This window comes from Aulonocara sp. 'chitande type north' Nkhata Bay, linkage group LG19, assembly GCF_057382095.1.
Source record: "Aulonocara sp. 'chitande type north' Nkhata Bay isolate Kocher_YH1m ecotype deep benthic linkage group LG19, A_spYH_male_GT1.1, whole genome shotgun sequence".
NCBI lineage: Eukaryota > Metazoa > Chordata > Actinopteri > Cichliformes > Cichlidae > Aulonocara > Aulonocara sp. 'chitande type north' Nkhata Bay.
In genome coordinates this window covers 24,075,548-24,089,747 of record NC_141362.1, presented here as the reverse complement: position 1 = coordinate 24,089,747, position 14,200 = coordinate 24,075,548, and the positions used below count along the sequence as shown (strand labels likewise).

The 14,200-nt window shown below is 40.8% G+C and overlaps 1 protein-coding gene across 1 annotated transcript in view; it reads right to left on the bottom strand.

The window, feature by feature from the left end:
- myo10l1 (myosin X, like 1) overlaps positions 1 to 9,257 on the bottom strand; it is a 52,520-nt gene extending 43,263 nt beyond the window's left edge. The window contains exon 1 of the mRNA XM_086273743.1: positions 8,790 to 9,257. Coding sequence (XP_086129869.1) covers positions 8,790 to 8,810 — 21 coding nt within the window. The 5' untranslated portion in view covers positions 8,811 to 9,257. The remainder of the gene's footprint in view (positions 1 to 8,789) is intronic.
- Positions 9,258 to 14,200: the final 4,943 nt, after the last annotated feature.

Here is a 14,200-nt window from a genome sequence, read left to right as displayed (position 1 = left end):
TCAATCTGGCTGTAGTGAGTGGCACCTGCCAAGTCAGAAAACAGATCCTCCATATGAGGAAGAGGATGGCAGTCAGCAATAATGCTCTTATTGGGTTCACGAAGGTCAACACACAGTCTCAACTCCTTTTTTCGCTTTCTGGCCACGACCAAAGGACTCACCCACTCAGCTGCATCGATCCTTTCAATTATGCCAGCTTTGAGTAAGCGAGAGAGTTCTGCTGACACCTCTGTACGTACACTTAATGGCAGGCGTCTCAGCTTTTGGCGTACAGGCCGCACATTGTTGTTTACCTGTACTTTATGGATGAACCCTTTAACACATCCAAGTTGAGCTGGTGGAATAGGATCAACATTGTACACAGCAGACTTCTGGTTAGACGAATCCGGCTCATCTGCAGTTTCATCCTGAATACGGTCCACTTTGCCTCCGACGATGCAGACGTTCAGTGCTCTAATGAGGTCGAGGCCTAATAGTGGGGAACCAGCTTTGACAATGTAGAAGGAAGCAGGAACTTTTTCATTCTGTGCATGCAGTGCAACTGATGCAGGCAGACAACCCATCACAGCCAACTCATCTTTAGCATAAGTAACTAGTTTGACTTTAGGTCGCACCAGTGAACAGTCTGCAAAATACTGTCTGTAGATAGTTTCTGGCAGAATAGACACAGAAGCTCCAGTGTCTACTATCAGCTCTACTGTCTTAGAGCCACCTTGTACAGTTTCAATGTCGACAGTGCAGGTAAGCTTATCTTGAATAGCTGCCATCATTTTAGCATCTTGCACGCACAGTACTGCCAATTCTGGAACCACTACTTCTCTCACTTCACTGACTGACGACTTACATACCTTGGCAAAATGTCCCTTTTTCCCGCAGTTATTGCATTTTGAAGAAGCAGCCGGGCAGTTTTTATCATTAGCTAAGTGCTTGTGAGAACCACACCTGAAGCACTTCCGCTGCTGCTGCTTTGAACCTCCCCGTTTGCGTTGGTCTGGAGTGCAGCCTTTAGCGGGGCGAGGTCCTCTCCTCTGGTGAGAGTGGGAATTTGCCGCGTCGACTGTCTGAACAGGCGCGGTCGGACACGAGCCGGGTGTGGAGAGTAGAGTAGCGTTTTTGACTGCTGCTTCTACCTGGCTCGCAATAGTTAGAGCCTTATCCAGTGTGAGTTCATCCTCCAGTAACAGTTTGTCTTTCACAGCGCTGAGATGAGCATTGGAGATCAACTGATCTCTTATCATTTCACTTTCCATTTGTCCAAAGTTACAAGATGAAGCTAATGCTCTCAGAGCCACCACATACTGAGAAACAGTCTCATCCGCTCGTTGCATACGCTGTCTGAATGTATGACGGCACGCCACGACATTCACTTTCGGCACAAAGTGCTTCTCCAGTGTGCTCATGGCGTCAGCATATGTATCACCTTGCTCCGGTAACGTGTAGAATAACCGCTGTCCCTCCGGGCCCAAGCAGTGTAGCAAAACAGCGCGTTTCCTAGCATCCGGCCATGCGTCTCCCGTGGCATTGATTACTAGCATGTAATTGTCGAATATTTTCCGCCATGTAGTAAATGGAATCGGCGGCTCACCCACATGTGGAAGAAAAGATGGTGGACTCGGAACTGATGCGCTCATCCTCGTCGCCAATTTGTGGTGTTTCGACAGAAGAACGGAGACGGCTTGGTTTGTAATGGAACGTATATATTCAGCAGTAGTTCGCCATTTTACATCTCACCATACACTTCACTTCTTCTCTCCTTCCATCATCCTTAGTCACAGAGCCCCCTACTGGTAACTGAGTATATGTTCATATTCAGTCCCCCTTGTAAGCAACCCTTCACCATCTTAGCAGTGTATGTAAACACAACAAGTAGGATTATCACAAATATGTAGTAAATTTGTATGTGAACTGGAGAGACAGCTTCCTTTGCCTTTTTCCTTGCAAAAAGCATTCTGATCTGTCGTCTTAGCGTAGCGCTGCCTGTGTTGGAGACCTAAACTGTGTCAGTAATATTCCATTAAAGGTGATAATACAATCAGGACAGCGAGGCTTTTAGCAGATTATGGCTGCTGGAAGGAGAGCAACAGCATGTGTTTATCCGTGCGGTCTGTGCATGTTGGTGTGTCTGTGTGTATCCTTATGTGCATGTGGGCTAGTGGGTGTCACTGGCCTGTACATCTGCCGTTAAAAGGGATTGCAGTGCAGATTCAACACTGCAGGTATAAATAAACATCTGAGCGTAAATGGAAACATGATCACAGCAAAAAACATTAAGAGCATATTAATTTATCCATAGTCATATACCATGAGTGTCTTTTAATTTAGGTTTTATAAAATGACTCCAGGTCATTTTTTGAAATGTTGCAGGGGCATCATTATTATAATTATAATTATTTTTATTTATTTATTTTTATCCTTTTTATTATTTGTAGGAAACAAAGCTTAAAACTAACACTTTTTAAATTGAAATTGGAAGGTTCAATGAGAAAGTTTGGGATATCAGTTGTCGCCAAAAACCCTTTTTAGGGGAGTTTTCAAGACACAAACATAATCAATATCTACAAAGGTTTTTTTGGAAGAGAGCTAAAGAAATATGGGTGTCATCTGCATAGATATTATGAGTCTCCAGGTGCTTTTAAAAGATTTCACTTTGAGAAAGCATGTTCAAATGAAAAAAGGGTCCAAGAATCGATCCTTGGAGGAAACCATATAGCATAAGGTAACAAATTGTTACATGAGTGGTCAAACTTAACCCCATGTGACCACTCATGTGGGGTGGTCACAGTTACTCTTGCAAAGAATTGAAGAATTCCCTCCTCTTTATCTAGAAGCTTGTATGTTCAAATGTAGTCTCTGATCACTCAGGTGTCTTGATTCATTCTTTTTGCTTTTTAATGAAAATCTTGAAAAATCCATATTTTCTATGCAGTTGAGAACAGAATATGTCAGCGGTCTACATTCTGTAGTCTCTGCCATCTTTTGTTACCAGTGCTCTTTAGCAATTGTTGGATACCTATGTTGGCACCTTGAGGATAATGAGCAATGAAACCATTAGAGCCAGGTCAATGTATCACAAGACTGATAACTTTTACAATATTAGCTAATATAAGTGTATTAGCTCTATTAGTGTTGGCATTTGTAACAGCTAACAAATGAAAATACAAACAATAAATAAGACAGGTGAGAAACACCCTTTAATGTTGTTAAGAGGATTAACATTGCATAGTCTGTCCACTTGCCTGATGCCAACATGCATTTGGAACGGCACAAAGACAACAACTGACAAACATAACTGATCTGAGCAGAGCATAAATAACTCAAAGAATTACCACACATAACAAAGGTTACAGAAATCTGTTTAGGTTTTGTGCAGCTGAAAGAAAAACATAGTGGCCAAAATACCAGAATATCAGATTTTTAAATCACCAAATATCAGTATCAGCATTGGTCTTAAAAATCTTAAATCGCTTGGGCATTAGAAACCATTTTAACTATGACAGATCTATGTATAACAACATCAGTCCTGGTTACTAACATCATCTCCACCAATGGAAAACACTTCATCATTCAGTGTTTTCCCATTATATGTATGTACCAGGATGCCTGTGTTTTTAATGTAGTGTATATGTATGTATCTTTATAGAACTACTTTTTTCTGGGGAATCTTGGATGATTGGAACACATGGGTGGCTGCTAATTTCAAAACAATCTTACAGGGAAAAAAGAAAGAAACCAACATTCCCATAGTTGCCTGGGATTTTTTAAAGTATGGTTTAGAAATTACCTCTACGTGATTCCTTTTCAAAACTTTTTACAATTAACAAAGTGCCTGATTTCTATCCCCCTGTGTCCATCCAACTAGGATGGCAAAGGCACTTATGCAGAAAGATCTTTACGTCATGGATTTAACCTGCAGTCCATATAACTACTGGACAGCAGAAATGCAACGAGTTTTAAGAACATAAGTGCCCTTTATTTCCTGCTTGGCTGCATAGCTGTTATTTTAGGAATATCTGAAGCCTTGGACAGCTTAATTCCAAAACAAACATGATTTTCCGAAGGTAAACTGGATCAAGGTCTGCTGTTAAATTACAAACCAGGAGCAAGTGTGTGTGTATGTAAAGTACAAATCCTCTTTGAGCTCTGTGCTAATTATCACATTCTCTCACATCTTGGATTAAACTACAGTCACACCCCCACTAACACCCTGGCAACAGGACTCCACGGCAACAGTGTGGAAACAGGATACCATGGAAACAGCCTTTCTCCTCTAGGCACTGGTAGATGCTGGGAGTTGATGTCCAGGTGAAGGGGGTTGCGATCTGATTTGAATGTTTTCAGCACAGTTTGTATGTTTGTTAAGCAAAAACTAAGTCAAATTTTAGAAAACTTGATGAAGGACTAGGCTGTTACCAAAGAACACAGTAAATGTTAATACTGTTCTCACAGTTTTGTTTAATTTTTTTTAACTGTTTTTAACTTGTCTTAAATATCCTTCGTCTGTGCTAAAGCTTGTGTTTTATTGTTATTTTTATTGTTGTTTGTCTGTCAATCTGCCACCATGATTACACAAAAACTACCAAATTTCAGCAATGAAGAAGCTTAGCAGGGTTGAAAGAAGACCTCTTGGTGCAGATCTCTATCAAGGGATAATTTGCTTTCAGTGCAGAATTTTTGCAACTTGTCATCAGGAGTATGCAAAATCTAAATGAGCAATTTTCATGACATTTCTAGAGGTGAACCATGGTCAGAGGAATAAACCCTGCATATCTAGATCCCTATAGTAAAAAATTGCAAAACACTGCCAATGGCCTGTGGGGATTTTTAATCATGCCTAATGTTTTTTTTCTTCTTCATTCCTCTGCTCATTAGGGGTCACCACAACAGATGATCTTCCTTCATCTTATCCTCTCCCTTGCATCTTCTTCTGACACATCAACGATCTGCATGTCCTCCTTCACTATATCCATAAACCTTGTATGTAATCTTCCTTTTTCTTTCCTCCTGCCTCAATGGCATTACCAGTCACAGTCCCTACATTTAAAACTCTTCTCTATAGCCACCATACTACCTTCCCTTCTCTGTCGCTGCCTCTAAACGTGCCTACCCCCACTCCTCTTCCTTTGTTTTCACTCAACAACAGCATAAGAAATCTCATTCTCAACGATCCGCATGTTTGATTTGGCAAAGATTTAACACCAAATGTCCAGTACAGAGAGTACACTGGCTCCATGGTTTACTTCATGGCTGTTTTAATAATGATTAATGGTTGTGGAAATGGTTCAGATTTTTGCCAATTTAATTACAACTTAATATGTATGATATCTGATATCTGAGTTTATCGTAATAGCATTAGAATGTTTTTTGACACTGGACAAACCAGACAAATTCATTTGGTTTAGAAATCGAACTGCTCTGTTGGTTTAGGACCATTAGTCCAATCAATCAAATTGGGCACAGTCTAGTCCAGAAGCCCATAAATATAATTAAAGACTTTTAAATCAGGAAAGACAAAATACAATAGAAATTATGAAATATGCTATGTTTCATTTATTGTTACCCAGAAAATTGTGACATTTGATAGTTGTATACTACCATAGCATCATGGGAAATGTAATTAAATTCATATCTTGTAACATAGCTTTATTTTAGATGAGGCAGAGCTGTTTCACCTACACATGCTGGGGGGCGGAAACAAAAAACAAAAAAAAGAAGTGATTTAAAGGAGAAAAAAAGATAAAGTGGAAACAGAGAGGAGAGAATAGAGAAAGACAGAGCTGCCAGAAGGGGGAGGGAGGCTGACTGAGCAGCTCTTAAAGCGGTTGGTTGAGCGAGATGGAGAAGCACCAAGAGAGTGGCCGCAGGGAGAGAGAGAGCATCAGAGGGAAGGGAAAAGAAGAGAGAGAGAGAGAGAGAGAGAGGGAAGCAAAACTGATGCAGCTCCAAAGCAGAACAAATGTGTTTGGAGCTGCTGAATATAGGTCACACATCTCCAGTGACTGTTCCCTTACCTCCACTGAACCAGATTCCTGCAGTATGCACTTCATACCAAATCCGGCATAATTTGTACCACAATGGATTGGCATGGGCTCTGCTTAATTTACCCTAAGGTTTTTTCCATGAACACCCATTGCACGAAAGAAAAAGGACCGATTTTTCTTTTTCTGCAATTAGAAGACACTTTATGCTGTTCAAGCTGCATAAAAATGCTTCCATGAATGTTTCACTGCATATGTGCAAATTGCCATGGAGAATGCACACTGAATATTACATTTTTATAATCACCCTCATAGTGTGAGAAACCTTTTATTGCTCCTCAGCTACTCTCGGTACAGGATACAGCGACCACTCAACAAATTGAAAGGTAGTAAATAAAGATTTACTGTTTATTCAGTTACACGGACAAGCAAGCGAGACAGAAACAGAAGGGTCTTTAGTGAATATCAAACTGGATAAAAACAAATGGCACCAAAGCTGTTCCTTGCCTATTCGCACATGCCTATCTCACAGTTATTGGTTCATTTCAGCTTTACACCCGTTCAAATCTATTACACGTGCACTGACACGAACGCAAACTATCACCTCTGAAAACAAATGTCACCCAACTCACTCATAAGCACATTTAGATACTCAAATTTAGATACTCAAGTGCTGACAGCAAAGTACTCAGCAGTCATCATGAAGCAGCTCCAGGGAAAATTATTTTTGATAAAACTGATAAAACATAAAACTGTATGTATAGAATCTATTAAAGACAAAGCACTTAAAATGTTTGCTGATTGTGCTCCAAAACTTCCAGCTTCTGTAAAGCCCAGTCAGGTTTACATATAAACAACAGAACTGAAGCTAAGACATTTTTAAAAGTTTTTAAAATTTTAACCCAGTTTAGGAAATAACTTGTTTGAAACTAGCTAAGAGTATCTAAGAACTTAAGAAGCACTTTTTAAATTTAAAAAACACTCAAAATACCAGATGGAATCTGCACCAGGAGTAACAATTTGTTTTTTTTCAGCCACCATAACAAGGAAGTGATTGGGTTCTTTTCATATTAAGAGTGCATAAAGTCACCACAACTGCCATAATTGACTACTAACCAGGCCAGTATGATTATGCGGGGATTATACAGTAGTCTAATACCACCTGATATTTCATGCTTGGCTGGATGGCCATCACATTTTCTGCCTGGGTTGAGAGAGACAGAGACAGAGCGGTCAGTTGTTCACTCTTTTTTTTCTTCAGCGATCCAAATGGAGGAATGCAGGGGTACAGGATGGAGCAATGAAAGCAGAAGAGGAAAGAAACTAAGTGGATGCTGGACAGACACCTCCCAGAAGGATTGATTACTCAGCACCCGACTACTGCATGAAGTCATGTTTCTGGGTAGCAGCTTATGCATGTCTGCAGGGCCTCGTAACTCAATAAGTCACTCCATTTTCAGATCTAATGCAGCCTTTCATAGTCTGTGCAGTGTGGGGCTGCTTTATGGTGGTCTGTGAATCAATGCTATGATCAATATATTACAGACAAACTGATGGGAAATGAAGCGGGAGTGTTGGTTTTTGTGTTTTGGTGTAGTTGTGTGGTAATCTGTGGGCTTATGGTGGTTATGTCATGCAGTTTGAGAAGAAGTATGATCAGCAGTGATTCTCATAGCTCTGGTGCCCAAACATATACCCTCACAGCCACTAGCACATGGATACACACACACTAATAAATTGCATGACATCACTGCCGATGTGAGAGGCATTTAAACCCATATCAGATTAACTTAAGATGGGGGGAGGATAAGTAGCTTGGAGAGGATGGATACTGGCATCGGAGTCACTGGACGAGACTGTTTGGGTGCCTGAGCCACTAAATGGGGGGTCTGAGGAACAAGACACAAATGAAGACAGGGACTGGTAGGAAGCTTGTATCTCCTGATTAGGGTGTGAACATGTACGGCAAAGGACCTATAAGGAAAGAAAATAAAGCAACAGACAATGACAGCCTAAAATGCTTACAACTCTGGATCAGATTAGAGGAAAATGAGACTGGTTTTGTCATCTTAGTGGGAGAGTGGGAGATTGATTAATAACCAATGTTTTACTTAATTTTCAATTACAAGGGCAGTTAATTTATCTCCCTCCTGTTTCACCTATTCGGTCTCACATACACACAAACACACACACAGACATATCCCTTGCACTGCTCCTCCTCCCTCCTCTTTTACCTTCCTCTACCGGCCCAAACCCTGCCATGGATCCGATCTCTATCCCATTCACAGCGCAATTAAAAAAAAAAAAAACATACACACACACACACACACACACACAGAGTGGGTCTGTTCGCGGCAGCATGCCGTGGTAGGGCTGTTGCTGAAGGCCAACACGGTTTACCCTCCCTTAACAGATTGGCTTTAATCCGGCAGTCATCCTTATGGATGCAAAAGCCCATGTCAGCTCCCGTTTGGCCAATTTTTCGGCGGCTCTGCTCTGAATTAATTCACCAAGCCGGTAGTCAGGCCCTGATCCTCTGCAGTGATAATGAAACAAACGGTGTTTTTCCCCCAGATACATGAAGACTATAACATATAGTGGGACCAGGCCTTCCTCTGGGTTTTGGGGGGGCGGACGGTGAGGATGCTTCTGCTCGACGGAAGCAAAGCGGCACCTGCCATAATTGACGTGAATCAAAATGAAACCGTATCTTGCAGTATAGACATGCAGCGGTGTAAATCCAGGCATCATCACGCCATTAATGTCATTCATGTTTATCTCCGTAACCGTGACACAGATTCTCAGTGGCCTTACCTCTGCAAAAAACGCCTCCATCCTGCCTACTCCTCCCTGACGACTCGCGCCCGGCCCGGCAGAGCGCAGACACCGGCTCCGGTCTCGGGTGCGCAAATCTCACCAACTGAAGAGTGAGCCTGTTTGTCGAGATGAGGGAAAGGTAGCAGTGCCTCTGTGTTGGTGTTTCCCATTCAACGAGCGTTTATTCTATGACCTCCGAAATAGCCCAATTTCTCAAACACACCTCAGCTGCGTCCACGCTCTATGCGCAAAGAAAACCACACATGAGAAAATTCCACGGAGGCTGAGAGGAAAAAAATGAAAAATGTCCACGCCAGGGATCCGTCGGAGGAACGCTAATTGAAGCGCCCCGGTTTTCCAGGTCTGCCTGGTTTGTGTATCAGCGTATGTGTGTAGATATATGTGTGTGTATGTGTGCACGTGTGAGGATGTGAGTATCCTGCGTGGGGTTGCGAGAGGACCAGTCCGGTGGTAGGATGAGCTTGACGCTGTCCACTCGCACACACCGATGGGGCGGTGCAGACACAGCCCCCTCCGATATAAAGCACACATTATAAGCTCACACGTACAGATGTGCAAGCAAACCTTAACCAGCGCTTTTGCGGTCACAGACAGTCCACCTAGAGGTGAGATGACGCTTCTGTGGTTGTTGACAGATGAAAGAACCTCTGTCCCTCTTGGTCTAATTACAGATGATCATCCCGAACCAGATTATCCGGCTTCATCCCATCACGTCAGTGTTCATAAAGCAATGAGTTCCGGAAAAAAAGAAAGAAAGAAAAGAGTATTTTTGTTTTTATAAATGAAATAAGATGATAAATGCTGGTGAAGCAGGTTGCCTTGTTTGGAGAGATTAGGTCTCTTATTTAAAAATGTGTTCTGTCAAAATGCTCGAGAATGAAAAACTCAAAGCCAATGTAGACGGTTTCTTTTTGTTATAGAACTACTTTATTTTAAAAAATTAATGTGTTAATGTATTGTAATGTATAGTTTTTTGATGTCTGATCTTTTTCAAAAGCATGTGCCGCAAAAAAAATCATGAACAAAATTATTTGAATTTTATTGTCTTGTAATTTCATTTACCAGTGAATCACAAGATGTTGCTATTGATGTAGCTCCCAGAGTATTAGTGAGCATTTGAGTAATAAAGACATCAGATAGATTGTATAAAACCTGTTACCACAGCTGTTACCTTCTGTGCAAAAATTTGCTTGTGTATCAAGAGTATAAAGTTATTATAACCATTAAGGCCATGAATACAGACAAGCTGACATGGAAGTTTATAAAGCTGAATAAATGATATCTAAATTAGCAATGAGGCAAGTGCTGTCAAGAGCATTCATGCTTTTCCAAAACCAGTGCACAAAGAGAAAGTGGGGCCAGAGGGATTGGTGATGGTGGTGGGGGGCATTGCTATATAATCTTTCTTTCTTTCAAAAAAAAAAATGTTGCTTGGTGTATAGGAGTAGGCTTGGTTACAGAATCAGTCAGAGCCCCTGCCCCCAGGCTGAAAAATGATATCTCATGACACACACTCACACACACACACGACCATAACAGTGAGGGTGAAACATCCCAAAATCAGAAAGAAAAACCAATGAAGTCTCCAAAGACCACAGTTTGGTATAAATAAACAGACAGCTGGTTTATGTGATGTGGACCGTGTGAGGTTTTTATTCTTCTTTTCACAGCACCAGGCTGCAGGGGCCAGGTGCAGCTTTTAGGAGCCCAGCAGGCTGAGGCCTCTCTTGGGTAAAGCACAAGCTCAGCCTGTTCCCCACGGAGCCCTGGAGGTATAGGGGTGGAGAGGCTCCTGTGTTCATGCTTGGAAGTATTATTTAGCTGTACCCTCCGTCTTCATCAGAGCAACAGCTCAAAAACTAGACCCGCCAGCAGGGCCCCATGCGCGTTTTGTGTTTGTGATTAGACACATACACACATGCATGTACACAAACACTCAGGAAATGAGACCCAATCTTACTGATCATTTCTCTGATCTCACTTTTGAAAGAAAAGGAACATTGGTACTCTGGGACTTTCACCTGATTTTGAGCATCAATTTTACACCTAACGACCAGGATTTGTCACACTAAGACAGTTCAGGTAAAGTTAAGCAAAATGGAAATGATTAGTTGATTTATTGATTCACTGATTAAATGCTCAGCACAAATTGATCCGAAAAATGTTTTAATTATCATCTTTAAAATTTACTAAAACATTTTTTCTACTTCCAGACCATCAAATGGGAAAAAATTCCTGCTTCCTTCTGTTTTTTTTTTACTGTAGTTGAAACTCTCAGGTCTCAGATGTTGCAAAAGGGCTTCCACAAATGATCTTTTAAGCAAAATAAAAATGTCTATGATGAAAAAATCTGTTGTTTATTGTTTCCAGTTCAAGTTTTAACTACACAACACACTGATCTTCTTTTTGATTATCTGTCAGCACTAAACCCCTCCTGGCTGCTACATGAGGGTGATTTAAACAAACGCACTGACTGTATTTTTGATTTTTACATGGGAGTCAATAGAGCAAAAGTAACAGCTACAAATTTGCCCAGAAAGATCTCTGATGCGGAAAGACAGAGGAGTCGTTGCTGTTCATGACCCAGCAGACTAACTCATCCAATGTTCACATGTGTACAGGAACACACACACACACACACACACACACACACACACACACACACACACACACACACACACACACACACACACACACACACACACACAAGCATTGAAATACACAGACAAGAAAGTATGGGCTATTAAATTCTCATTACCATGACAACACCAGGACTGAGTGACCCTCAGCAGTGAATTGTGGGATAGATTTTGTTCCCTGCAAGTCAGGAGCAACTCTGCTTACTCATCTGACCACAGCTTCATCTCTTTCCCCTTGATGTCTCCTTCTCCTCTTACTGTTAACTGAATATTTGTGTGGGTGTGGGTGGGTGTTGTGGACAGATCATCAATAAGTCTGATGGTACTCTGGGTGAAAACTGGTTAAATACTAAAGGTGGTCATACCAAATATTGACTTTCAAGCTCATTTGTATTGTGAAAACTCAGTTTTTACCTTACATACTGTACTTCCACCCACTGCACCTATTTGCCACCTTCCAAGACCGGATCAAGACTTTTGTGTAATTTAACAATTGAGTTGACTGAGTGTGTGCATGTCATATGTTGCATGTGCTAACAGGCATCACTCCCGGTGATACATGCAATCAGTTTTATGAGCAGAGCACCCATAAATCTTTCTACATTTATTACCATCTTTCATTTTAAGTCTTTGATCTTCTGTGACCTCCCCCTCTCACTTTGGATGTGTTTATGGTTGTCTGAAAGGACACGTTGATTGAAAGAGCTCCAGAGAAACTCAGCGTGAAATGTCCCAGTTGATCATCAACCCTACTTTGTAGTGATTAACTGGTAAAATGGGGCAATCCAAAATAAGGCCTCGGGGCTATATTTAGTTCTCAGCAAGTTCTATAAATGGTCACACAAAGACAAAAAAAAAAAGCATTGTGTGGTCAGATACATGGACAGATATGCATCACAGAATAGTTTTTAGGTTACATGGGATCACAGGGAGTATTTAGTCAATGTTTTGTATTTCTTTAAATATTTATGAGGTTGCATTCTTACGAAAAAATTCATTTTTTCTCTGATGGAGCAGATGGGTCATCCTTTGAATCCACCTCTATATGATAACGTTCAAGCTTGTGACCAGGATAAACTAAGGTTTTGGGTTTTTTTTTTTAGTTTATTCTGGATTTTTCCCATTTATGATGTGACAGTGATTTCACAGACGTAATATTCTTCACTAACAATTCCTTGGGTAAAATAAAGGAAAAGTAAAGTAAGGAAAATGTATGAAAAATGGCCTGCGACTGATTTACCACTCTGCCTCCAACATTCCCATTATGAAGAAGGCTTTTTGTTCCAGATATTACTGCAATCATCCTCAAATATCAGCAGCTGGGTATGTTGGGTGTGGCTGTGTGCAGGCAGGAATAGGACCCAAGGTGCAGACTCCGGAGACAGACGTGAACTCAAAAAGGCTTTAATTTGGTACTCAAAAATATAACATAACTGAAAAAACTCAAAACAAACTTAAACCAGAGGAATGCCAGAACACACAGCTAAGAAAACAGTAGATCGCGACACAGACACTAAGAAACACAGGGCTTAAATACACAGAGGGAGCAATCAGGAAATGAGTAACAGGAGGGAAACACAGCTGGGGCAAATCAGAACTGACGAGACCAAAGAAGCGTAAACTGAACACACTGAGAAAAGACGGAGACCTTCAAAGTAAAACAGGAAACACATAACACAGACTGAACAAAGACACAGACTCACATGCAGGCACTACAAAGGGAACAGAGACGTGGGAACAGGGCAGACACAAACACTGACTGAACACGGGGATATAGGAACTTAAGATACACATAGATGCGAACTAGACAAGGGGATGCAGGTGATAGGGGAGACAGAGCAACTAAAGAAGACAGAGACCTAAGCCATAAGACAGAACTCAAAGAAACCAAAAACTAGACAGTATAAATAATATCATAAACTCAAAAACCCTGGGTCGACGACCCAGGCATCCTAACAGGGTAACCTTTAGGAGTTTCATATACAATCTTTTATTTATCTTTTAGTCATCAAATATGTTAATCAAATTAGGTTTCATCTCTTTATTAAAACAGTCTCTGACTTGTAGATATTTAAAGAAATAATTTAACAAGTGGATAAAAGACTCGCAGCCCTTGTTGTTAGCCAGAGCCCTGTAAGATCGTATAATGTGCCCACTGGCTATTTTTCTTTTATGAAAATATTTAAACATGTCTCTGTCTTGCAATAAATCACCAAAGTATTATTAAAAGTATTATTGCAGTTGCAGTAAAGTATTATTACTGCAACTGTAGCAGTTTTGTTCACATTTAAATGTTGGTTTGCATGCTTTTACAATAATAAGAGATACACACACAGGCTTGGTGTAAGGAATCTGAGGTTATTAAGTCTTTCTAATTTGATTTGTTTCAAATTACTCATAAATATCAAATCTCTGCCAGCAGAGGACAAATACTTATTTTAGCAATGCTCACTGAGATACTCACCAACACATAAAGACAAACCCAGTTAAAATCAGACACAAAGACTTGAAATACAAAGCCTCATTTGACTCAGAAACCTCTTTGAGTTAGCGCTAACAAGGTTTTGGTTTGTTTAGCAACAGCTTGTTTAACTTCAGATTGAGAACAGAATATGAACAACAGTCACCTCAAAGTGCTTTATACAAGAAAAGACAAAGAAAACCCAACAATCGCCCAAACCCCTGTGAGCAAGCACTTGGCAACAGCAGGAAGGAAAATCTCCCTTTTAACAGGAAGAAACCTACAAA